Genomic DNA, 27,253 nt, shown 5'->3' on the forward strand with positions numbered 1-27,253 from the left:
GGGAAATAACAACGAAATTCCAAACTGGTCCAATGACTTATTAAAGACTAATGTGGCAGATTAGTGTGCATTGCAACAATGGTATTAAGTGAAAACAGCGCAGATAGGTGCTCGCTCATATTTTTGTAAAATGCTTTTTTTGGTGTATGACGGATTTTGGAGTGGCGAATCATAAGGGGTATTAAAATAATATACTCAAAGCTGGAACCCTTCAGCAAATGTTGATATCTGCTCAAGTATCGTTTTTGAAGACAATTTTTTTCATATAAGCGCTAATAGGTTTGTAGTTTTGTGATTGGTTGATTGACATTATCACGTAATGTTGCCAATGCATACAAAGGTTTACATCCCTAAAAAATAATGTGGCTTTAACTGCTACTGGAATCCACTCATAAAAAGATGCACATGACCTTTTGCTACGTCATGACGTGATAAATCCTATACCAATATATAATTAATGACATAGTACAGTATTTAATAACATCTTGAGTCTGTGATTTCGATTCAGGCAATCAAACCAAACATTCATTTTTACTCGTTTTACAACGGATGACATAAGTAGAAAAAATTAAGTAATGACTTTTAAACATGGGAAACATTTTTTGTTATTATTATAAAACTTACGGCGCAATAGTGATATAAACCCATGCCATAGTTTGCATATATAACTAGTGAAACAACTATGCAAAGTAAATATCCGTATCACAGAAAAATGTATTCATTCGCGCTGTCAAAAAAACGTAAACAAACATGTTTTTTTACACTTGATTCAAACAATATCAAACGAAAATCATAGATAGTCTTGGCTACAGCGGTCCCGGTTTTTCTGAAGAAATGATCCCGGTAGTTATTAGCTAAGGTCACGGCTAAAGCGGTCCCGGCAATCGTTAAACTCAACCATCTCCGGTAAGCTCCGAGATAAACAATTCGTCAATTCTGTTTGATAATGGCCGAGTCTTCCGATTGCGGTCCCGGCTTTTCTGAATTCTAATCCCGACAATTCATCAGCGAATGCCCCGGCCACAAAGGTCCCGGCTTTTTTCATTCAGCGATCCTAGCAGTTATTAATCCGAAGTCCTGGCTTGCTTAAAGATTGTCCCGGGATATTAGATTTAATATAGACACGGGTCACGTTTTTAGGCCGAATATTAATACAATATCATTCTTAAGAATACAAAAATACATTATGATGTTACCAGGCAGAATCTGTTCCTAGACAGTTCATGCAAAAAGACTCAATATCAGAGGTCCTGTGTCTTTGTCTTAAGCATTTCCCATACTTCTGATAGGTTTCAATATATAATTCTACAAATGGAAATGTTTATCTAAAATTAGAAATTCAAGTCATTACAAATTTCATTCTTGAACACTTTAAACTACATAATTTTAGTAAATTGTAATATATGCAGTGAAAATTTTACCATGTTAATAGTATATTTAATTTAAATACTTCGTGCCAATTCAAAAATTGCAAATTCAATGATAAATCCAATATCGAAAATTAGGTCCCGGGTCCCCTGTCTCTGGTTGATTTTATAACATTTTTCTTGCTCCAATCCACGGAGGTAATATCTATATGCACATCCATCAAATGGACAAAAATCCATGTGGTAATCAGCCAGCTAAAAAGCGAGTTCGCACCATTGAAAGCGATAGTGACACTGACAAACGGTCTTTTAAAACTTCAACCACCAAATGGCATGTAAACACTCGCGTAATTCAGAGACGTCCTGTTTTGTTTTTGTGATAACATTATTTTTTTTGTGTGGATTGTTTTCTTTCCTGGATAAAGCAGCCTTATAGCACCAAATGTAAATTATTCGCCCTAGGACACGAACATGTGTGGACACGAACATGTGTATTGAGGAACCTTTGACCTAGATTTAGACAGTAAATGATTTAAATAGGATCTCAAACTCGTGTTCAATTGTATCAAATTTATAAAGCTGTTTTAATCGTTTTAAAATGGATTCGTTAAATAAATTCGATACAAAATAAAAACTCATTTGAGATTATCTGTATGTTATTCTAGTATTTATTTGACAGTACAAATAGGCATTTAAACTTTTTTAAGTATAACACTCAAAAGTCCAAGACGTTAGTTAAGATCCTTGCCGTTTTGGACCAGTTTTTTTTTATTTCGTGTACTATTAAATTTATGTGAACATCATTTTGATAGTTTTTACTTTATATGTTTGATAATAAATGTACATGTAAGTTTTCGTTCTCTTGCCTACTATATATATATACACACACCCTCTAAAACGGAACTACCAATAATAAGTGTTCTCTGTACACTTAATCCTAATCAATGATTCTAAGTATTATCATTAGTCGATATTTAAATTTCGTAATGGTTAACATTTGCTTTGATTAAGTTTTTTAAGCTGGTAAAAGTATAAAAGTTAGCAGGGATTTAATACAGCCGAACTTAATTTTAGCTCCACATGCTATTGCTCGGAAACCATTACAGAGGTGATATCATGCTATGTCTTATTTGCTTTGTCTCTTTTTCGATATTGTAAATAATAATAATTGACCTATAATTTATAAGTAATAAACCTAGGTAGCAGTTTTGCTATAGTGTTTTTTTTCCGTTTCGTTTCTTTTTTAGCATGTCTGATATAGTGGACGGTTTTGACACTTCATATCAAATCAGATATATTTCCTAATTCTATGGTTATCATACATTACAAATTGAACGGGGAACAAGGATGAATAATTTGCACAACAAGTTTAACATATTAGTTTATATATTCTCTTATGAAAGAACGTACACACATTTTTATTAATTCATAGGGTAAATAAGGCGAAATATATAACATTATTCATATTTCTGTCAATCGAACATAATCTAATTCTTTATAACATACAACAGAATATTATTTTGAAATTTCAAGATATTGATTTCCCTTCGAAAATAAAAGTATGGACAAATCATGATATGGTTGTTTTCGCAAATCGTATAGCCAACTTATCAACATGGCCATTTTTAAACTAAAATAAAATATTTACTGATATCGTCAAATGTGTTTTATCACCGAAAGGAAATAAATGTTTTTTTCGAGATCTAATGTAATACTTCTTATCCATGACGAGAAAGGCACATGAGATATTTGATAAATTGCAAAATTACATTACCTGCATACAGCATACAATAAACGAAAGATACATTGATTTATGTAGATCCTAAACGTGGAACAGTTTATGTCTGCGATTCATAGATGAACAGTACACCTCTTTATTAATATGATTAAGCTAAAAGTATAGATTTTTTACCAATCATATCTGTAATATAGCTATTCAAACAAGAAAATAGATCACCACTTACTATCACGAGACTTGATAATGGTCTAACACTTTTGCGTTATCAAAATCTTATTTATCCTGAATTCATTTGATTGTTACTCTTATATGGTAATGATGTCTAAGTTCAATAATAAAAACAAATTTAAAAAAATCAAAACAATATACTAGTACATTGTAAACTTAAACTACTTTAAAAATTTAATGCTGCATTAATCGCTTGACGTCAATTTGTTTGCACCAACTTACTTACCTCCATGTTAATGACAATTAAAAATTACATGAAAGGTTGTGTACCAAAAGGAAACATTGCATATGATAAGCAGAATCACTGACAAATATCACGATTTCAAGTATTGTGTTTAAATAAAATAAACACAAGAGATCTCTGAAACAGTATGTACCCTGCGCGCAATGTTGTCATGAATATTTGGTCAATTGAATAAAATATGCATAGACCGAAGTGCCAGCTGATTTGACCTGATGAACTCAAAATCAGTAAGGGTCATCTACTAGAAATGCCCAGTCTCTATTTCAAGTTTGAGTCAGTGTGTGCATTGTCAAGTTATCTCTCGGACATTATTGTTCGCGTTCAAGATCATTAAGGGTCATAAACTGGTCACACACAACCTATTTGTCAAGTTTAAGGATCATATGATTATGTTTGCATTGTCTTGTTATCACTCGGTCAAGCTTTTTGCATTTAAGATTACTGTGACCTTGACCATAGAGTCAATATCCTCAGAACTAATAGGGGTCATCTACTGGTCATGCCCAACTCCAGATTAAGTTTGAGAACAATATGTCTAGGCATTGTCGAGTTATCACTAGGACAAACATTTTTGCATTCAAGGTCAAAGTGACCTTGACCATTAAGCCAATGATCTCAAAGACAATATGGTTCATCTACTGGACACGCTCAACCTCCAAATCAAGTTTGAGGATCAAACGACATGTACAAAGCAATATACCCCCTCTATTTCGAAGGAGAGGGGAGAAAATCCACATATTTCTTGAACAGCTCTTGTATTCTCTGTTCTGTCGAAGATATAGACACAACACATTCTGATAAGGAAAAAATATATATTAATCATATTATAAACATGCGTATTTGACCTTCAAATATATTGCAAAAAAATAGGTCAAATGACGCTCGAGTTTCGATACAAGCTTTAACATTTGTATCAATTGTGCATATCATTTAGTTTACAAGTTATTAATAAGCAAGCAATATCAATTCAAAATATATCAAACATTTTGGGAATCACGAGCCTTGATTAAAGTATTGACAAAGACGAGACGAGTTCAGTTACTTTAAAACATTGTTTCTATGAATTTCATATTTGCAATATTCTTAACCAAACAATCAAACAAGTTTGCAACAAAAATAATCAGCACCATTTCGATAAACAGCAACATCCAATGAAATCATATCATTAACAAAGTATCACTTTTTCAACCCATTTATAACACTTCTACATTATTTATTAGTTCGCAAACGTTTTTACATATAAAAGTAGCCAAAATTATGTTTGATGAAGATGTCCAATAACAGCAATAATTACTCTTTTAAAATCTAAATTGTCTCTGTCAACTCTTCGATATGACTATGTTAGCGGTGAACATACATGAGAGTAAAATCAAATAATAAAATCAAATAAAAGCATGCAGCTTTAAAACGTATTTAAAATGTATTATATTCGAACACTTTCGATATATGGCAATCACAATATAATATTATTATATACACGTCAACAGGTATACATGTTTATAAAACTAAAAAAAAAGCTTGATTGGCAGTCAATATGTTTATATCAATGCCAAAAGGCTTCAAAATTTCATTCACTGAACAAATAAAAATATGAATTTAAAAAAATGAATTAAAATAGCATACGTATAACCAAATATATATATTTAAGACCTTGATTTACATACAGTTTCATGTCCAAAGAAATTTTGTTTTGTATGGCATTACATCATCTAATTCCATTATTTTTATAACAACGTGTAAATAATAGTTAAACATTCAAAAAATAGATTTTATTTAGCACAGGTCATAAGTTTATAAGTATCAAACTTTACTATTATTCAATTTCTGTTGTGAATAAAAATGAGATAACAAATATTTCGTTTCTTTAAATATTTTGCAGGTCTTAGACACAAACTCAAAACATAAGATAATGTAAGCCCATTGCCTATGTTTGTGAACAGTCTTAGAACTCAAATCTGCCAATGACAAGCGCCTTCCTTCGCCGAGATGTTATAACCTTAATTTTATCAATTTGAAAAAAACAACAACAACAAAAACAAAGCATAATCTGTAATATATTAAATATAATATGGATTCTTGGTATTGAATGGTACCTGTTCACGTTTTATAGGATCAGACATCGGGTAAAATATGAAAATAATGCTTGTTTCAATTTTAAAATATCATCACAACTTCATATTAGAGCTCAATTGATTTTAATTTGGCATCATGAGCTTTTTTTTCTAGCTTTTAATTTAATGCCTGTATTAACAAATAACTTGATAATTTGAAAAGTCTTGACCGACACAAAATCTGTGAACGAGTCCCTTTAAAACTTAGTAAAGTTTCTGATGTCAAATGAAAATGATTATACAATATAGCGAACTTAAACTAATGTCGTAAAATAAGGGCTTGCAAACACATCCATGTAAACAGATATCATAGTAACCTTAATCACTAGAACCACAATACAACAACTCAATATGACACGTATTGTAAAAGTTGTACTAATAACTAAACTGGTAAGCTTATCTAATCTTAATTTTGAATGATCTCTAAGTATGAGGAGATCTACGGCATAACTTCATATTACATACTCGTGACATTTTGCGAAATAAAAATGAAAATCATCACCACCCGTCTTTTTGGGAAATCACAGATTTTTCTCTGCTCTCTTTTTCACTATTTCGGCGTAAGATAATTTCTCAAAACCATCTTCTTCTGGCTTCTCTTTTGAAGGCACTGCCGATGTATATTCTGCCTCTCTAAAAACCTTCTGATCGTCAGTTTTGTTTAAACTTTCCGCGGATTTCACAATACCGATGTTTCCAGAACGCACGGCCTGTCGTGGATATTGCGGACTGTTTACGTTTGGATTAAATATATCTATGGACGGATTCAAAATAGATTTTATCCAATCTTCTGAGCATTCACCGGCGTCTGGTTTTACGAAACCTGGTACATAACGAATAACGCCGATTTTTTTTCCGATTTGCTTTGTTCTGCTCGAATTCTTTGATGGCGTCTCATCATAACTTTTTATTCCGACCGATTCTAAGCGAGCGTCGTCTGTTTTACGATACCAGGACTGTTCATTTCTTGTGGTTGGATTCGATCGGTGACGACGCATTATAAACCCATCAGCATTATCGAACTGGAAACTTTCTTTCTCTCTTATTGTCTGCAGTCGATACGGGTTGTCGTTCCTCTTAAGATCGGCCTTGTCCTGTAAAGAAATAGATCATTGCGCATGCTCTGTTGCTCAAAACGGCAAAATACATTTCAGCTAAAAATAAAATTTTATGTCACCTTCATGTATATTTGAATTTAGCTTTCTTGCGTAATTTAGTAATTATCAATTTTCAAATGAAAAAAGTACCTCATTTTCGTTGATATGATCATTTCAATTATACTTGGTTCGAACAATCGGGACAACATAACACATGCAAAAAAAATCTAGACTGATATGAATCTCCGCCTCGCGGATTTAGTTTAAACATTTTATATATTACACCGATTGTAAAGAAAGTAACGATCACTTTTATACCAAGTCACTTTCGTTGGCACAATGTTGCACAAAAGTGTGGTATTGTGTTGTGGGGAAAACCGGAGTGTCCGCTTGGTGACAATTAACCAAACTCACATGCACCTAGCAGGGTCTCATTGTTGAGCAGCGAGTGTGCTAACCACTGTGCTTACCGGGCAGCGGATTTTGGAACTAGTACTATGCTTTCTGACAGGCGAGATAACTGGTATAGGTGACCACTAGACAACTATTCCCTTTGTACTTGAACGTAAAATTTAAACATCATTGTTTAAATGCACTCACTTTTGACAGCAAATGACCTGTGGCGCTCGACTTTGATTCTATCAGGGACGTTATCTCATCAGAAAATGCAATATTGTAATGATCTGCTCGTGTCTCAAATGTCTTGGTGGTCTTTAAAGCGAAAAACAAACGTAGCATGACTCGTCGTCAAAGGTTATCTCGTTTAATTTTAAGTTGAAAAGTATTTGATCAGTACAAAAAAATACTTGTCAGTTCAAATCGTAGAGCATATCCATGATTTGGAAGAAAAGGTACTAATAAATCTTCATACCAATTGATCCTTTTTGGTTTCCTTGTTGTCGTTTTGTGTTCCAAGCAAATGAATCAAAGAATCATTGTTATCTTTTCCATAAAGGTCATGGACGATTTCCGGGTTCTCGGCAGTATTTTCGACCTCAGAAGGAAACACTGCATGTTGTTCAAACGACGCATCACTGGTACCTTCAACAGTTGACGGCAATTGATTAAGCCCACCACAAGGATTTAGATAGTTCAAATGAGGCAAACTTCCCTTATCCCATGTTGGCAAGCAATAAATGGATTCTGGTGGGATGTTCGTACTACCATGCATATTTTCGGTCGCATCTGAGTTTCCTTTATCAGATCCTTGTGATGGCAATGGATCAATCGATGTTTGAACGATGTTTGTCTGTTCGTAAATAAATTCTGTTGCTTCTGGGTTCATCTTAAACGATCCCGGTGATGGCGGAAGATCAATTGAGGTTCGTGAGATTTTCGCAATGCCAGGTTTGAACAATGTTGCATCTGGATTCATACCATGATATCGTTGACTTCTTATATAGCCCGGGTCTCTATTGAAAACGGTATCTTGCTGTGTTTTTAATGGCAACGCTTGCTCGACGTTTATCTCGCTGTGTATTGAAAACATTGAGGATTCGGTCATTGTTGTTGACGGTACAACATTCATATTCGCGTGGGGTGCAGGTAGTCCAAATTGAACATTGTCAATTGAAGGTATTTGCTCTGTTAGCAATTCCACTGCTGTTCGATCTACACAAGGTGGCACTGCAATGCTTTGCAACGGATGTGTCACAGCTGGCTGCTTTAGATCTCCAAACTTGTTTTCTTGTGATAATGGCTACAAAAGGTACACAAATAATAAAGCATACTAATTTAAACCAGACAATATAAAATATAATATCTATGCGAAAAGCTACAGAAACAAGCTCAGTAGCAAAACTCCACAAGCAAAATAAGCCAAATAAACATTACATAAAATGATCGTTGAAGCACAAACCATACGTATTTTGGGAGGCTCTGTAAAATCACTTTAAACATAACAGTTATTTTTTGCTGAAACTATGTTGTTTCATTGAATGATGATTTAAAAAATCATGTAATATGTGAGTGTTGTTTTTTAGGCTTAAATACTTGTGCCTTGTGCAATATTACTGGTAGTAGTGAGGATGTTGGGTTTTACTGTGACGTTTCAAGTATTTCATAACTGGTGAAACGATAAACAAGAGGCCCGAGAGGGCTTTCTTCTTATCCAAGGCATTTTCTTAGAGGTTAATACACAGCGTTGCAAGCCATTGAGTGATAATTGCCCGAGTGAATCATTATGGCCTGAGACGTCGTCGAGGGTCAATCTGAGCATGAGAGCCAATTATCACTCAATGGCCTGACTACGTCGTGTATTAAACTCTTTAATACATATGTTGTTATACATATGTTGTTGTTTTTCTTATTCCGAACCCTTGTAAGTTTAAAGCTTTTTTTAAAGTTAACCTGCAATCCAGTTGTGCATTCTTATTTGCTTCTGGTTTGACTACGATGAGTAAACTCACGCTCAAATTAAAGTTTTTGAGGATAAGTCAAAAAGAAAAACAACAGTTTGCTGTCATTTTATGTTCCCATTAATTTACACTGTTCCCCTTGAAATATTCTCAACACGTCTCTCCGATTTTTTCTTTACGAATAACTGACATCTGTCGTTTCATGCTTTGAATGTCACAATTCTATTCAATAAACTTGAACACGTAGCAGGTAAAACGACTGTTTGTACTTAAATAAATTATACCTCGTACTCGTGACTACATGTCAACATGCATGTACAGTGGTTGTTTTTCAAGTAAATTCAATTTTGCAGCTCCCTATGATTTGATTTTAGAATGTCAACGCTGAGCAAACAAAACGCAGCCCTAATAGTCCACACTGGTTATGTAACACTAGCATAGTTTCCTAACTGCGCTCGCGTTTGCCTCCCAATAGGATTTTAATAATTAATATGGTCAGGCGTATCATTAAATTGTGATAATTAACATAAGGAATTATTCCACAGTCCCCAAATTTTATTTTAAGACAAAATTTGATTTCACGTGCGAATGTTGACCTTGCCCTTGACCCTAGGGACCCTAAACGCAATCCCTTTAAAGGTCTCCATAAACTCTTCCTATTGACCAAGTTTAGCCAAGATATGTCATCCCTAACTAAAGTTATTCTGTTTCGACTGTTTTTCTATTTTTAGAAACAGTGACCTTGAACTTGACCCTAGGGACACCAAAAGAAATCCCATGAAAGGTCTCCATAAACTCTTCCTATAGACCAAGTTTAGTCAAGATATGTCAACCCTAACTAAAGTTATTCAGTTTCAACCATTTTTTCTATTTTCAGTAACAGTGACCTTGACCTTGACCCAAGGGACCCCAAACGCAATTCTATGAAAGGTATCCATTAACTCTTCCTATAGACCAAGATTGGTCAAGAGATGTCAGCCTTTTCTAAAGTTATTTAGTTTCAACTGTTTTTCTATTTTTAGTAACAGTGACCTTGACCTTGACCCAAGGGACCCCAAACGCAATCCCATGTAAGGTACCCATAAACTCTTTCTATAGACCAAGTTTGGTCATGATATGTCAACCCTAACTAAAGTTATTATGTTTCAACAGTTTTTCTTTTTTTAGTAACAGTGACCTTGACCTTGACCCTAGGGACCCCAAACGCAATACCATGAAAGGTACCCATAAACTCTTTCTACAGACCAAGTTTGGTAAAAAAATGTCAACCCTTACTCAAGTTATTCAGTTTCAACTGTTTTTCTATTTTTAGCAACAGTGACCTTGACCTTGACTCTAGGGACCCCAAACGCAATCCCATGAAAGGTATCCATAAACTCTTCCAATAGACCAAGTTTAGTCAAGATATGTCAACCCTAACTAAAGTTATTCAGTTTCAACCGTTTTTCTATTTTTAGTAACAGTGACCTTGACATTGACCCTAGGGACCCCAATCGCAATTCCATGAAAGGTACCCATAAACTCTTTCTATAGACCAAGATTGGTCAAGATATATCAACCCTTACTAAAGTTATTCAGTTTCATAGGTGAGTTTGACGTCGCCCGACCGTCCGCCCGCACGCCCACCCGCCCAAACAACGACGTTCGACATTCTAATAACCAGGTTTCACTATGTGAAAACCTGGTTAATAATAAAGTTGTCAAAACGTTCAATCTGTGAGAGTGCAGCTTTAAAAATATTTATTCAACGAATTAACTTGACTTAATGAACAGATATCTAGACAACCACTAACATTCTGAATGAGACTTGTAAATAAAAAAGCACTTATAATTTAGTCTTTATTTTTTTTTTTCATGTTCTACTTTTAGTTTGCAGTTAGTTTTAGTTACCAATGTTTTGGAAAGAATACAATTTTGGTCGAACATTTGTTGGGATTTTTGTTTTGTAATACTTATGACAAAACATCACTGTACACGATGTTTTAGACAGAAGGACACACGGACGGACGGATATCGAAACTTCGATATACCTCCCTTGAGGCAAAATAAACGCAACGATGAAAGATAACGATAACTTAGTTGCGTAACTGCCATGAAACTGTCAGTGACAAAGAAGGCTTATAGGGAACGAACTCGAAACAATCCTTACACTCATCAACAAGACAAAAGCAAATCGAAGCCTTAATTGAGGCAGCATCAACTAACCCGAGCGACTGATTCAACCGCAGATACAGGACTGTTGGGAGGAACTCGGATGCTGTTGATACACGTCCTTGGTACGAACTCTTTGGCTAGTGGATTCAGCCTGTATGTTTCCTCAACTTCAGTATTTTCCAGCAACGACTTAAAATGTTTCCATGTCAGGCCAAAAAAGCTTCCATGGTCGTTGCATATTTCCAGGTAATATTCCCATACTTTGCTGTCAATGATATTAATAAAGTACATTGAGAAGCATTTATACCGACTTAAAATAATGCATGTTTGTATAAATGAATGCAAAAAAAATGCAAAAACATATAATCGTTTCTTTCAAATTGTTCTTCGACACTTGGATTGGCTATTGAAAATCACATGGCAAATAATAAATATTGAATAATAAGAACGAATTGTGAAAAGCAATGTGTACAAAAATACCATACAGCATATATTCCGTATTGCACATACCTGCAGCGTCCTATGAGGCATAGAGCAACAGGATCACCAACAGCAATGACCAACGACTGTGCCCTTGTAATGACCGTGTTCAACAGCTTTAGGTTCGACAAGAATCCGAGATCATAGTCATCATTGTCTACGGTATTCACAGAACAGGTGTGCTTGGTGCGTACAGTGCTCATGATGATCACACGAAACTGTTTGCCTGCACGAATATCAAGTGCACACTTAACACTGCGAAATCGTGCTATTTAATAAGTAGTACAATACCGCACGAATGACACTCATTAGTCAGTTGTCAATATTTAAATTTGACTCTCCGACATTGCATTTATATCATTCAGAGGATTTTGTCAAGAAATTTTGACGTTAATGAATTTGAAAATTCGGAGATGCACCACATATACTAAGTACAATAAGCTTCATATCTTTGAAAGGTCAAAAAAGATCGTTCTAATAGCACCTAACGGATGTCTTTACAATTGATAAATTTGATCAACTATGGAAAAGTTATACCAACTTTCATGATACAACATAGAAACAAAATTATTTTAACGCTTTAATAATAAGTATATTAAAATAAAATTGCATGATACAACTCCTCTTTTTAAAGTTTTAACGCTTCAAAAATAATAAATGAAAATCAAGAAACAGCGTACCTTGAACGTTGGTAACCATCTCGACTGGGACGTAGTAAATCCCTCGTCTCCGCAACTCTGCTCGTATGCACCATATCTGAAACATGATTTGAAAAACACTATGAAAACTACAGGGACAAGACTAGTAGTCAAAAATTTTAGGCTAAATCCTGCTTAGGGGTACAAACGACAAGACAAGTAGTCAACCAGTTTCAAAATTTAAATCCGGTTTAGAGGCCTAAACGACCAGCTAGGAGGTAAACAAATTTCAAATATAAATCCTATTCACAGGCCCATACGACAAAGCAAGAAGTCAAACAATTTCAAATATAAATCCTGCTTACAGGCCCAAACGACGAGCCAAGTAGTCAAACAATTTCAAATATAAATCCTGCTTACAGGCCCAAACGACGAACCAAGAAGTCAAACAATTTCAAATTTAATCCTGACTAAAACTACTCTGAACGAGAAACACAAACGTACAAACACAACTACCGGGACAAGCACAGTAGTCACAATTTTAGTTATAAATCCTGTCAGTAAGCAACAGCATAAGGGCACAAATGACACTAAAAGAGAGACAAACGTACATACACAACCCACAGACCGCACAAAGATACAAACGCTTTATAAATAAATGGTGGAGTGTTAGGTGAAACACGTGTTCACTGGAACTCGAGCTTACTGGGCGTTTAAACGGGTTCATATGGGTACAACCCCACTATCGGCCCTCCCTAAAACCATTAATATTACAGTATTACAGATATGTTACAGCAATATGTTTATTCCATTCGCATGTGAATAATGACAGCTACGAAATAGAATATATTTATACTTTGAAATGAAAGTGTTGCTGGTGTCAGTATTTTTTGAAAACACTGTTTATGTGAAAAGTTTTTAAAAAAACAAACCCGTACACATGACCTTATTTTTTTCGAAAAAAATGAACAATAAATAACTACAGAGGCTGAGAGCACACTCGTTTATATCATAGTTAAGATGAAACACATGTGCAATATTGTGAATTTATTAAGCAATCGATCAAAGAGAACAGATCAACGTTGAAATTTCAATGACTTTTGGCGACCATCATAATTGCGGGGGGGGGGGGGGGGGGGCGGACAAGTCACTTTTACTCATATTTAACCAAACATTTATCACGATTACAATATACCAATGTTTTTACAATTGTTCAATCCTAACAGAACATATATAGACAATGTACGTCTGTAGAGATAAAAGGTCGATAACTATAACGTAACATTCAGCGGTTTTCTTTCAAAATATAAGTCTATTTTTTTTTAAATCTATACAATATACTAGATGGAAATGTAAGAAAACCAATAGAACGAACCTTCAAATGCAGGTATTGAGAATCTTACCTGCATGGTGTATGTCGAGACAACACAGATGCTTTTTCTGTCAAACCTTCCCCATTCTCGCGGCCAGTGTTTACAAAGTTGTTGGACCTGATCAACAACTTCGTACAACTGTTAAGGAAAATGTATGCATTAATACGCAATGATTAAATATAAATGGGTCTTAAACTTGATAAAGAGACAATGTCCCTTCTTGGTCGCTATAAATATCATTTTTTATAACCTATATTTATTTAAATAACCTAAGACTTATCAATAATCGACATTAATCAAATTGACCTCCATTGCTGTTGCACCTCTGTCGATATTTTTTATACTGGAAGATCAGAGCATATCCAATGATTGCCTAGTAAACCATCGTATAATATTCCCATATCAGAAACATATTAACAATCATCTATGCTTACTTTAAGCGTTAATATGACAAACAATATGACGTTAAATTATTTGATAACATAACACAACCATTCGCGACATTTCTAATGGTAAATTTCATTCATGAAATCAACTTTAAGTATTCTTATGTGTAACTATGCCTGTGCCTTATTTAACCCATCAGCTTTCAAACCTCAGACATGTTGTAATATCCAATCTTCAAGTCAGGCATGATTTCTTTTCCTCTGGCAGTGAAAAACGTGAGCGGATAGTAAACCTTATGAGGTGCAGGATTTTTGACTGCTTTCAAACGGCTGTCATAAAAGAGAGCTGAGGTGAAGTCAATGATAGCCTTGTTAGAGCGATAATTGTCACCAAGAGTAACAACAAACGGGCTGTCAACAAGGTAATACTCTGCAAGTCGCTCTAGCATTGACATCTGAAATTGTTCTTGCTGGGCAATCTTTGAACAAACGTCAGGGCTTATCTGGAATAAACAATTTAAACTGATTCACTTATTAATCACTGCGGTTCATCCGTGTATGAAATGTTCAGATAGTGCACTTTGTGAAGTCCGAAGAACGATAAAATGTGTATATTGATCAAATGACTTCATACCTCTACGGACCAAAATAAGAAGAAATTGAATGTTTAGTTACACACATTCTTTGCTTAACTGTCCTGAAATATTCTAACACTTTAAAGGCATACAAACATTGTATAAAATAGATTGTCTGAACAATGGTGTTGTAAATGTCACTTCTTCCGCCAATTTTCACCGAAATAATACGTTATTAAACCGATCACAAGCGTAGTATTTTTGAATTATTTAAGTTGCATCAATTTGTAGAATCAAAATAGGTTAGTTAAAAACCTCTTAAAGGACAAGTCTAACCTTTGGTGAACGACTTTTCTCAATGTTTGCCTGAACTCTATTTGTAAAACAAAAGAACGTTTAAGGACTTCGTAAATCGTTATATACCTGTAACCCTGGTTGTTAAAGCTCAAACAGGTATGTTTCTGAAAGCTATACAAACCTGCATATGATCACCAGCAAGTATAATCCGTGTTTTTGCTCCAGCCAATGAAATTGGTATTAGCAAGTCACATTCCAGGGATTGCGCTGCTTCGTCGATGAATATATGCGTGAAGAAATCTAAAGAACAGAATACAATGTCATGATTTAGGTAACATTGCTTTTTCATGATAAAATTCTTAGGGATTTGAATATCATAAGTTTGACATATTAAAATTTGTTTTCAAATAAAAGACAATCAATCAAATGCATATAGTTAGTTCACTTTGTAACAGTTACTTTTGCTTTCACTGTGATGATATCTGTAAGCTGACATAAACACTCTAAATCCTGGATAAGATATGAACACTTATACCACTAGACCGTTCGAATATCGAGGACAAATATGGATAATATAAAGTTCAATACCTTCTGGAAGATCTAGATAGGTAAGCAGCTTTGCAGTATGCAAGGTAGTCACAATAACCCTGTGTTGAGAAACCTCGGCCTTGGTTGGTGATCTACAAAATTCAAAAACACCCAGAAACCGGGCATTAAAACGCAGTAACGTAACATAATTAACAATAAAAATTGATTCATTAGAAATATTAGATTGACCATTATGAGCGGACCATGCGGAGGAAATCAGCTTAGTTACTCAATTCTTACAAAAGGAAATATTCACATTCGATGATTTTGTAAATAATATATAGGATCTGTTGAAACAAAACATTAAAATGTGGTTTATTTTTAATTGATGACATAATATATGTTTAAAACATCGAAAACTCTAAATCAGAATTCGTTGTATTATTTTATTTGGACCAACTTAAATTCGGATGTGTAAGAAAACTCGTTCAACAACAAGAGCTGTCACAGAGACAGCGCGCCCGACTGTTCCGCCACTTTTCAGTGTAAGGATTGAACAGTTTTGGCGAAACATGCATGGATCAGTGTTAGATTAGATTTCATTGCAATACATGATGTGCTGAGATATTAAATTAAATTTGGTAACATGCAAAATTTTAACCAGAATTTTTAGGTCTAATAATAAAGGGCCATTATTTGCAAAATACAGTTATCTAACTTGGTTGTTCAATTAGGCTGGGTTGTTGAATACCATTATATAAAGTCTCACAGGTTCGGATCATGATGGTGCAAAGTTTGAAAGGCATATGTCAATGGACTTTAAAAATATCTGAGGTAGTACGAAAACTTTAACGTAAGTTCTAAATAAAAAAGGGGCATACTATTGTAACAAAGCTTAATACAGTGACCTCCTTCTGTACACAGGTTTAGATCATGATGGTGAACAAGTGTGCAAAGTTTCAAAGCCATATATCGATGGACTTTGAAATGATCTGAGGTGGTATGTAAGTTCTAAGTAAAAAAGGGGCATAGTATTGTAAAAACGCTTGATACAGTGACCTCCCCATGTACACAGGTTTAGATCATGATGGTGAGCAAGTGTGCAAAGTTTCAAAGCCATATATCGATGGACTTTGAAATGATCTGAGGTGGTACGCAAACTTTAACATAATTTCTAAGTCGAAACAGTGGCATAATTCTGTCAAAAGGCTTGATAGAGTTACCTCCTCCTGAATACATGTTGGGGGCATGATGGTGAACAAGTGTGCAAAGTTTCAAAGCCAGATGACAATTAAATTGGAAAATATTTGAGGTGGTACGCAAACTTTAACATAAATTCTAAGTAGAAAAAGGGACATAATTCTGTCAAAATGCTTGATACGGTGAGGGAATGATGGTGAACAAGCGTGCGAAGTTTCAAAGCCAGATGTCAATGGACTTTGAAAATATTTCAGTCGGTACGCAAACTTTAACGTAAGTCGAAAAAGGGGCATAAATCTGTCAAAATGCTTGATACAGTTACCTCCTCCTGTGTACAGGTTGGGGGGATGATGGTGAACAAGTATGCAAAGTTTCAAAGCCAGATGTCAATGGACTTTGAAAATATTTGAGGTGGTATGCAAACTTTAACATAAATTTTAAGTAAAAAAAGGGGCATAATTTTGTCAAAATGCTTGATAGAGTTACCTCCTCATGTGTACAGGTTAGGGGGAATGATGGTGAACAAGTGTGCAAAGTTTCAATGCCATATGTCAATGGACTTTGAAAATATTTTTGCGGTGGTACACAAACTCTTTCAAAAACTTTAACATAAGTGGTTACGCCGACGCCGACGCTCGGGTGACTAGGATAGGTCTCCTTATTCTTCGAAAAGTCGAGCTAAAATGGCATTTTCAGCAAAGGTACCTGGAAATATTAGGCGTTGACTGTCATTTGTCACTATTTTTATCTTTTTGATAAAGTCATTATTATTGGTATACCAATTCCTCTTTATTTCTACCTCATTCAAAAATTAAAACACAAAGCTGATGGACATTAACTCCAATGCAGTTGAATGATCTTTTCAATATCGATTTACAAGCCAAATTCATTCTGGTAGTGTAAATGATTATCTTCATTTCGTTAGGCTATTTGAATTGAGAAATTGCACATTTTCACCTACAGAAAATATTCTTTTTCGATTTCGACCATGCAGTTTCGGTAAAAATACAGGCACTCAATATAGAGTATGAATAGCTAGGTAATGATAGCTACATAAATAAGTCAGCCACTCATAGGAAAATATTCGCAGAATAAAAATGATCGGAAAAATACGAAATATATGTGTACGCTTAATTTTGTCAACAAACAAACCGAAGCCGGATTACCCAATTGCAAACCATTGCGCTTATCACCACATAATAAACGCCGAGTAAGGCCGCAAAGCTAATCGAAGGCTATGGGCTAATGATTGAAGTCTTCTGGAGTCCGCTCAGACGCAAACAGACATTTTCCATTAATGAAACAAAGTAAAATACCGAAATGTCCCCTTTTTTCCGTCGTTCTCTTCCAGTGTACAGTAAGCCAGGACAGTTTTTGGAACAGTCTGTTTCCATCGATACTTGTAGTAAATTCTCAGTGGCCGGGCTTCAGAGATGCCAGCTTCAACAAACTGGTGCATGTAATCTTTGATGTACGCGTCAGCCTCGCTGTTCAATGACAATTGAAAACAATTTGGAGTTAAATGGAACAATAAGTCGTACAACAATCCAACAGGGGCAATTTTAGCAGTTGCAAAATGCTTGTCTTGTCTGATCAACGAGCATAACCCTATAATGTTCATATTTCAAATTCATTGAGATGTACCATTTAAATGGAGATATCAGGAATACGTGCACTTGTTTTAGGACTGAATATATTGTTGATAAAACAATTTGCAAGAAATAATATATTTTTACCTGTTTGAACTAGTGCTTATGAGCACTCGAGACTTTGGTTCTTGTGGAGACTTCATGCTTTGGGTGATGATGTATTTCACTGCCTGTGCAATCGTATATGTCTTTCCCGTCCCGTAGGGCCCAACAATAAGAAGCGGTGGCGTCACTTTCTTTAGGGTGCAGGAAGACTTGACCACGGCAGTAATTTGGTTTTGATTAAGATCTCCCATCCCTTCGTTATCGAATGTCCTTTCTCTGAAATGTATATATAAAATAGATCTTAATTGTCCTTTTATGTATGTCGTTATAATTTGTTTAAGTATTGGACAGAGCGCATTATATTTTGCTCACTTTAACATAAATGTTATATTTTAAAATTTGGCATAAGCAACAAAACCGAAATGTAACGAAGATTCATGATTTAATTATGGTTTATAGTTTATTTCATACGATACTGTTAACACGTTAGGGTGGCAAATCAACAAATGGCCGAAATGTTTCGAATGTTCTTAAGCGTATCAAGCTGAAGTCATTTTATTAGGTTTAAATTCTTACTAATTAAAAATAAATTTATTACGATAATGATGAGGATAATTTACTTTTAAAGTCCAAAATCTCTTATGAATGTAATTATAACACGAATGGAATGAAAACAAAAAGGTGAGTCCTGTTATTAAGGACTTTTTTTCGAATAAAGAGGGCCAAGAGCTTGAGTGAGATATGTATTTTCTTATTCGGTAAACGTCTAAATGCAAATGGTTTGCCCTCTCTCACAAAAACGAATATCGGGTTATAATAAAAACTAAATGCCATTGCACTGTATTTCATGCCAAACTTAGACTTTTCCCTCAGTATTGAGGGTACTATGGCAACGAAAGCTTATGTTTTCGCGACCGATACGCCATTAGTCATATAGTGAACCTTATGACGAACTATTAAACATTGATTGAACATGATTCATGGCGTTTCACATACTATTTCGTATATAACTTACAGAACCGACGCTGCCTTTTGAAAATCGTGTGTGTGGAGGAGAGGCGGAAAAACAAAGTCTAGGTGATGTAAGTTGTCCACAGCCCGATGCATTTCACAAAATACGACGCGGTCGAGTTGAAATTGTATCTACGAAAGTAAAATAAAAAAAAACATTCTCGAACAATTCAAGCAAAGGACAGCAACTAACTTAACAACCATTTGTAACATCGTATAATGATAATATTTTATATAAATCTGGTATCAATGAACAAAGTAAGCACCCGAAAATGTTTGACATGACACCGTTGAGATATCTATTACTTCTAATACATATTGCGTCTACCGAACTAATAGTAAAGGATTTATCTTTTACCAACACCAGTTACTATAATCAAATATCCCTATTTACACCAACAACTAAGCAAATTATACCTCGACCTGAATTTCCAGTCCACATTTAAGTTTAAGTCCCTGTACGCATTGTCTGGACAATTCTACATCTATGAAATCACGCTCTCTATGTTCTATTCGGGCTTCATAAACCTAAATAACAATAATTAAGGTTTAAGAATTTGATTTGCTAAAATACGCATAACAAGTTTTCTTATACATTTCACTTGAAATACAATTTGTGAATATTTGCGTTAAAGCTTTATTTGGAATTTATTATACAATCAATGAGATTTTCATATTCGATAAAGCAGCTGCGTATATCTAAATGTCACAAATAAATAACCAGGCATGGTACACCATTTTTTATGCAAATCAGCCTTAATTTCATCCGATAGCCATATGCACGCGAACCTGAGTTCAATATATTCTGGTATATTTATCGAGAGCGGTTAAATAACTTTAAAGGATAAAACGGGCATATATATTATTGTCTTGAATTAACACATACCGTCATTTTTGAATGTGCATATCCACTTTCAGCCGCAACTGGTGCAATCCATATCATATGAGTCTGTCTCAGAATCATTTTTCCAATTTTCGAATCGACAGACAACTCGTCGTTTAGAGAAATTCGCGCAAACAGTTCTCCATCTTGAGCATAGAGTGTTTCAGACGTCGGGTTGTCAATTGGTTTAAGACAATCTTCCAAGATCAAGTATGTCTTGATATTGAATCTACAATATTCGTCAGATACATCAAACAAGTGCACACGTGATACAAAACACGTTTTAATATTTCATATTTGAAAAGGATGAAAATTGGAAATCGGAAGTTGTATTGCCCTGGTTCGTTGAACAATGCTAAACGCAAAACTGAAAAGTGCACATGATTTCTTTTCGGTTTCAGGTATTAAAATGTTGTACATCAAAGCCATAATAAGAAATCATAAAGCAGCTATCAGTAACCAATGAGTTATTTAGCACCATTTTACGATATGAGTTTATTAAAATCCAAATTAGTTGATAAAATAGTTTTTGCTCAAACTACTGAAACAATTGCAATCGTCGCAAGCTAAAAAAAAACGTTCAATAGCACAGGGTCAAAGCCAGAAATACAGAACAAAACAGAAAACATTGGTAAAGCCTTAGAACAGTCAGAAAAATGTAATTTTATTGAGGGTTTAGAATGGTTTCCCTTCACTACCTCACATTTATACCAACAATCACATAACACTCATGTTAACTCTTATCCATGTACGCACGTGTCGATCACAGTAATACAATTCGATGAACATGTAACTACACTGAGGAGTAAATGCTATTGGTTTTGAAATACCTCCTGGCTCCATATTGCACTTCAGCGTTTTGGTTATTATTACTAATAAGAAAAAGGACTGTTAAGGTAGGTACAACATAACCGCATTGCAAAGTCTCAAATTATAACAAATACAAAATGTATAGACAACTCAGGCAAGTTGGGCACTCTTTTTTATATTTTTTTAACAAATGAATCTGCTCGATGTAGGTCAATATGTTTAATTAAGTTTTTATCCCGTTTGCCTCTTTTTGACGGGACTAACTTTCCATAAAATGAAAGACAAAAACGATGGGCAGCAGGTTCCGAAAAACACGGGCTTCTCGTTGTGAGAAACTTATCTGGCCTCACCTTGAAATTTCCTCCAGTCCAGCCTGTTCCTCTGAATACAACATCATGTGCATCCATGTCGTGTAGTTTTCCCTATTAAGAGAATCCGGGAATTCTTCTGATAGGAGCTCTTTAAGCGGATACTGCTTCATAAGTTTGATTCCTATATCATCTTCCTCCGTTCTACGTTGGAACAAAATCAGATTTGTAACAAGACCTTTCGGAATAGCTCCTTTCTTGCGGGAGCACAATATACGGAACATGATGACAACAATATCGATTTCATTAATAAAAGCAGAAATAATAAAATTGCCCTAGCTTGATCAACATTATAAAGGCATACGTATTAAAGGCTGTGGCATTAAAATATAAAAATGGAAAAGCATTATTTGAACTTGTTTCTTCAATGTACAGGTACCTTACGCATCATTTTGTTTTAACATATGATGTTACAACATACGTACGTGTAAAGCTCAGTTATATAGGTATTGAGGTAAGCGGGGCTAGATATTGAAATGCATATATCTTTAAGTGTGTGTTGGACTTCGTTTTTTGTGCCTTTCATCAAGCTCATACAAAAAAATGACGACTGACTCATCCCTGTACCTCATACCGGTATTTTACATAATGTATATACAGTCGAACCCTGTTGGCTCGAACTCGCATGGACCGGCAAAAATACATCGAGTCTCGCAATATTCGTGCCAAGTGGTTAAGCTTTCTTTCAGTATAATGAAATCGGTCCTTTGTAAGAGTTCGAGCCAACGAGGAATTCGAGCCAAGCGGTAAAGCTTTCCTTCAGTATAATGAAATCGGTCCTTTGTAACAGTTCGAGCCAATGAGAAATTCGAGCCAAGCGGTAAAGCTTTCCTCCAGTATAATGAAATCAGTCCATTACAACAGTTCGAGCCGAAGAGGAATTCGAGCCAAGCGAGTTCGAGTCAACGGGGTTCGACTATAGTACGAACATAGTCACAATCCTTACCTTTCAAAGAACTCCATAACGTTCACATTTTCTTCCTGCCATCTCACTTTGCACTGTTTTTCAAACTTGTCACGAACTTCATCAACGCTTGTCACAGGCGCAGATTCTACAGCTACCTGTTTGAGAAGAAGTTCCGGCTTTCCAAAATCAAAGATGATGTTTTGATAAAACGATCCGTATATTTCTGTTTGGAATGCAACCTAAGAACCAAAGAATATTTTGTTATGAATACAAGCAGTCGTATTTTACATATGTACAGAAACGGCCAAAGGAAACAGATTAAAGTCAGTCTTTTCATGTCTACAACTGGCTCAAGACCACAGTTATCTGCCCCCCCCCCCCCCCCCGTTGAAGATCCGGATGTGAATACAGAAAAAAGAGTGCTTGTGTTCAAGTATCAATATTTTATTAAAATTGAATGAAAAAGAAGCAAAAAATGTTCTTTTTGCAGAGAACTTGACTGAATTTGACACTCTATTGCAGAAATCGATAGTTTTCAGAGTAAATATTGGAAAAATCATAGCTTGTGGAAGTCTGAACATTAGTTGTAGCAGATTGACTCCTTGGCGGAAGGGTTATGTATTTGAACTCAATTTTGATAGTCGGGTCAATGGTCGACATGGTGTTTTCTTGTGATTATATTTTGTGTCTTGAATTGTTCTAAAGATGCCATGTCCTTTTTCAATTGTGATGTGTATAAAGTCAAAAGCAAGGTTAGTGTCTATATGGAACATATAGTAAAAATAACTGTGGTCTCACGCCAACTGATGTATATGTAGTATTGAGTTATAATGGCAATTGGGAATACGACGTGTATTTTCGTAGTAGCAGTCTTTCTCTAATCAAGCACATGTATGGACTGATACATGTACAAACCTTTATCGTATATTTGTATACACCTCGGTCCAACAAATATTTTGGGTTTTTCCACTCATCTTTTTGTTGAAACCTTTCGTAACAATCGTCACGGTTGTCTGTGCTGTCTGTTATATTACTTATACTGTAGTACGTCGAAGCTTCCTGGTCAGTTAGACACACACTTTTCAGAGAATACTGGAAGAGAAATTAAAGATATATATATTCTGGTAAAACATTGGTACTTTACTTTCTAAGCATCAAATGATTGGTCAACTTTCTTCCCGATTAAAATATTGATTTTATGCAGTTCTATTCCGTATTTGCAAAAGGCTAGGTTAAGATACAAAAACATGCTTGATAGCATGACGTCACAAAAGTTTTAAACCATGATGTCACGAATAGTGTGAAAACATTTCTGCGTCACGCTGTAGATGTGCTAACTAAATGTCTCTATATTCGAGCCAAGTATATAGTATGTATCCAATATAAGGTATGTTAAAACTCTGTTATTGGCTAATATCGCTTACTTAATTAGGTCAGGACTTCAAACTCACTTTTTTATTTAAGAACTAGAAAAAATCACATCTTTATTTCATTTTAAGTCAATAATTGTCAATTATTGTACCGTTGATAAACTTAGTCTGTAATCAGGAAATAATTTTACTTTTGCGTGATATAACGACTAAAAATCACGGTTTATATTCGTCCAGATGCATAGAAATCTACAAATGCAATTATGGTCATATTTATGTGATATATTTTGATGAAATATAAGACTTTTTTAACTTTTAAAAAGGGGACAAGGTCATTTTAAACAACCGAAAATAGTTCCGGTCGACTACCGTGCATATAACGGCAATAGTGGCCGTTACTACCTTCGTTGTGTATATGAAACAAACTGCCTATTTTGTTTGGATACAGTTTTTCGTCGTGGCACAGCTCCTCAAATCATATCACCGAATAGATATATCATATCCACATACAAATACGTTTTCATAACATTCGAATCGAGTAATTTACTAATGGTTACCTCGCTGTTTATTTTGAACGTCCATTTATTCTTGAACCTCTTTGTGATGGTATGTACATTCAAATCAGAGAGAGATTGGATGAATACAAAATCAAGCTCTTGCCTTGTCTGGAAATAAAAAATTGGTAGAACAAAATTCACAAGAGTACAAAAATAGCTGTTTCGGTTTGATTGCGGCTCTTCAATGGCGGAGATGGAAATAAATATTTTCCCAGCCCGCCCCCACAGCACATAGCGGTGTTATAATTTAAAAAAGAGATTTTATAATAACAATTTATACGACATCATAACGACAATATATTTATCAATCATACCGCTTTCATCTGCTTTTCTTCTTTAAAAAGCTTGTGCAAAGAATAACCCAACGCTAGACCCTCAATATTTTCTCCAATATGAAGAACAAGTTGTCTCATTGATTCCAGTCGCTTATTCCATTCTTTTAATTCGCTATCAGTGTGAGGTCTAGTGCATTTATCTCCGTACGGACATGCTTTCTTCTTTGAATACCTGAATTCAATTAGCGCAAAAATCGGAACCTCTGTATAGACATGTATGTAAAATTCCAAAATCATACTAGAAGTATACATGCAAAGACATCCAAATACAAATCTCGTTGTTTAGCAAATGAATCGATAGCATATCAAATACAAAAAAAAATTGTGAGAAACTCTCAAGAGCGAAATTAAGTATGTATTATGCAATGAAAGTCTTTTTTTACTATATCTATATTAGAAGTTTACACTCCAAATACAACTGAAATTCCATATGAGTTCTTTGAAAACCTCACCACAATAAACAAAATCAAATTCTAAAAAATCTTAAAATGACAAACAGTTAACACCAACACATATGTTTTACCTTTCACAAAGAGTGAAGTTTTCAAGTTTCACTCCTCTAGGAGGAGACCTTTGTGTCCACTTAGAACGCTCATCGGAGAGACGGTGGCTGATATTGGAGTACTCTGATAGATGGTCGGAAAGTTCTTCACTTGCATGGAACTTTTTCCTGCATGAGTTACAGACCAATTCATTCGGAATATCTGCAACGAAAAACAACACCATTATTGTGTGGACTAGCGATATAATATTTAAAGTCACGGTATATCCGTTTACATTGAACGCCTTATTAATAAAGCAGAAACCATCTGTCAAATCTATTAGTACAAACCCGATCTCATACTTATAACTCCGGTTTCATTAATCCTCATTAATGCGTTTCAACAAACATTAGAAGCTAATATACATGTAACCGTTCTTCAATACATGTCACATCCGCAATCTTACACTAGGAAAATATTCCGTTAGCTTTTATCGACAGTTTAATCAATTAAAAGAAAATACCAGCTTGTCCCATGTGTGATTCTTTCATAATAGTGTTGCGTGTGTCGATTTCAATCATTTCAATCACATCCTTGTCATATTCGTCTTCATTTGTTTCATTATCTTCATCTTCGTCTAAGCCATCCAGGAAATCTGCCGTCACAGTATTGTCATTTGAGGACGTCTCTTTTCTGGCGGTTGAACTTTCATCTGAATCACTTGACGATTCAAAAGTGAAGCAAATCTGGTATCGTCTTCTTCCGGATGACGTTTGAACAGTTCTCACTTCTTCGACCTCTCTGTTGGTGTTTGCATTATCATTTTCCTGAATAGTTTCGCTTCTCGTTGAACCTGAGACTGCGAAGTGAATTACATTTCAACACCAGTTTCGTTTTGTACTTGTGTAAACAATGTATTCGAGTATTTTAGATCAATACAGACCTCTTTAGTATAATGGGATTTATTTTGACTTGAATACGAAGATATCTATCATAAACTGATACGAATCACACTGGAGTTCGTTTGTTTGACAGCAACCAGCAATAATCGTGTCCTTTAGAGACCACGTGAAAGATCCAATCATGACCCGAACCGAGGATCCCCTTGGATTTAAATCTTTATTTCACTTCACACCTTGGCTTATATGTACAACACCTATCATCAGCCAGTATATAAACAAATATAGATATATATAACTTTGTAAAAATAAAAACCAATGATATACAGTACCTATTGCGTTAACAGATTTCAAAAAGTCCTCTTCGTAGACAACTACGTCCAATTCAACGTTTTTTAAACCAGTCAGGCGTCTTACTTCCCTTTCTACTGATCTAAATGTCTGTGTAAACTCCTTTGCAAGACACCTTTCACAAAGGTCAGCCCAGGCTATCAAAGACTTGCTTCGTACATAAATAGCTAAACATTCTTCTTTCAATGCCGTAACTTCGTTTTCATCTGAAAAATGTACATGCTTATGTAAATTAAATAAAGTGACATTTACGTTTTCTTACAATAGAGCAATTTGACAAAATAAAGTTCACACCAAACCACAAGCAAGAGATTTTTGTAATGAACTTAACTTACCTTTTTCAATTTCATTTAATGCCATCTTCAGACAATGTCTAAGCTGTGTTTTCTTTTCAGGAGGAATTTTCTCCATATTTACGATACTGGTACCGACCTCAACGAGCCTCTGTGACAGCTGCTTTTCGCCATTTTTGTCAGTGTTAGAGATGTTAACTGTCAGCTTCAGTTCTGATAAAAAATATCAATTGTAAACTGAAAATCAAAATCAAGATGGCATTTGCACTTTATCTTTTGTGAAGAAAGTTATGATAACTTATACCATGTCACTCTCGTTGGCACGATGTTGCGCGAGAGTGTGGGGAAAACTGGAAGACACGGAGAAAACCCACTTGTCCGGCTTGGTGATCACCAACCAAACGAACATGCGCCCAGGCTGGGAATCGATCCCGGGTCGCCTTGGTGAGAAGCGAGTGCGCTAACCACTGCGCTTACCGGACAACCCCTATTGTTGTTGTTGAAGAGATCGTAAAACATA

General features: G+C 35.0%; 1 protein-coding gene across 3 annotated transcripts in view; it reads right to left on the bottom strand.

The window, feature by feature from the left end:
* Positions 1 to 2,756: 2,756 nt before the first annotated feature.
* LOC128222152 (uncharacterized) overlaps positions 2,757 to 27,253 on the bottom strand; it is a 29,056-nt gene continuing 4,559 nt past the window's right edge. For 2 of the 3 annotated variants that reach the window (XM_052931024.1, XM_052931025.1), the window contains exons 7-30: positions 26,776 to 26,946; positions 26,422 to 26,646; positions 25,714 to 26,049; positions 25,232 to 25,412; positions 24,688 to 24,880; positions 24,374 to 24,481; positions 23,362 to 23,538; positions 22,486 to 22,685; positions 21,522 to 21,683; positions 20,365 to 20,590; positions 19,896 to 20,006; positions 19,483 to 19,610; positions 18,510 to 18,743; positions 18,090 to 18,260; positions 15,634 to 15,725; positions 15,227 to 15,345; positions 14,383 to 14,676; positions 13,818 to 13,925; positions 12,457 to 12,532; positions 11,807 to 12,002; positions 11,348 to 11,561; positions 7,657 to 8,484; positions 7,386 to 7,496; positions 2,757 to 6,782 (exon numbers count right to left, since the gene is read on the bottom strand). In XM_052931024.1, the coding sequence (XP_052786984.1) occupies positions 6,210 to 6,782; positions 7,386 to 7,496; positions 7,657 to 8,484; positions 11,348 to 11,561; positions 11,807 to 12,002; positions 12,457 to 12,532; positions 13,818 to 13,925; positions 14,383 to 14,676; positions 15,227 to 15,345; positions 15,634 to 15,725; positions 18,090 to 18,260; positions 18,510 to 18,743; positions 19,483 to 19,610; positions 19,896 to 20,006; positions 20,365 to 20,590; positions 21,522 to 21,683; positions 22,486 to 22,685; positions 23,362 to 23,538; positions 24,374 to 24,481; positions 24,688 to 24,880; positions 25,232 to 25,412; positions 25,714 to 26,049; positions 26,422 to 26,646; positions 26,776 to 26,946 (5,234 nt within the window). In that variant the 3' untranslated portion in view covers positions 2,757 to 6,209. The remainder of the gene's footprint in view (positions 6,783 to 7,385; positions 7,497 to 7,656; positions 8,485 to 11,347; positions 11,562 to 11,806; positions 12,003 to 12,456; positions 12,533 to 13,817; positions 13,926 to 14,382; positions 14,677 to 15,226; positions 15,346 to 15,633; positions 15,726 to 18,089; positions 18,261 to 18,509; positions 18,744 to 19,482; positions 19,611 to 19,895; positions 20,007 to 20,364; positions 20,591 to 21,521; positions 21,684 to 22,485; positions 22,686 to 23,361; positions 23,539 to 24,373; positions 24,482 to 24,687; positions 24,881 to 25,231; positions 25,413 to 25,713; positions 26,050 to 26,421; positions 26,647 to 26,775; positions 26,947 to 27,253) is intronic. The other variant, XM_052931026.1, reaches the window with a different exon arrangement.

The sequence above is a fragment of the Mya arenaria genome, chromosome 16 (assembly GCF_026914265.1).
Source record: "Mya arenaria isolate MELC-2E11 chromosome 16, ASM2691426v1".
Classification (NCBI taxonomy): Eukaryota; Metazoa; Mollusca; class Bivalvia; order Myida; family Myidae; genus Mya; species Mya arenaria.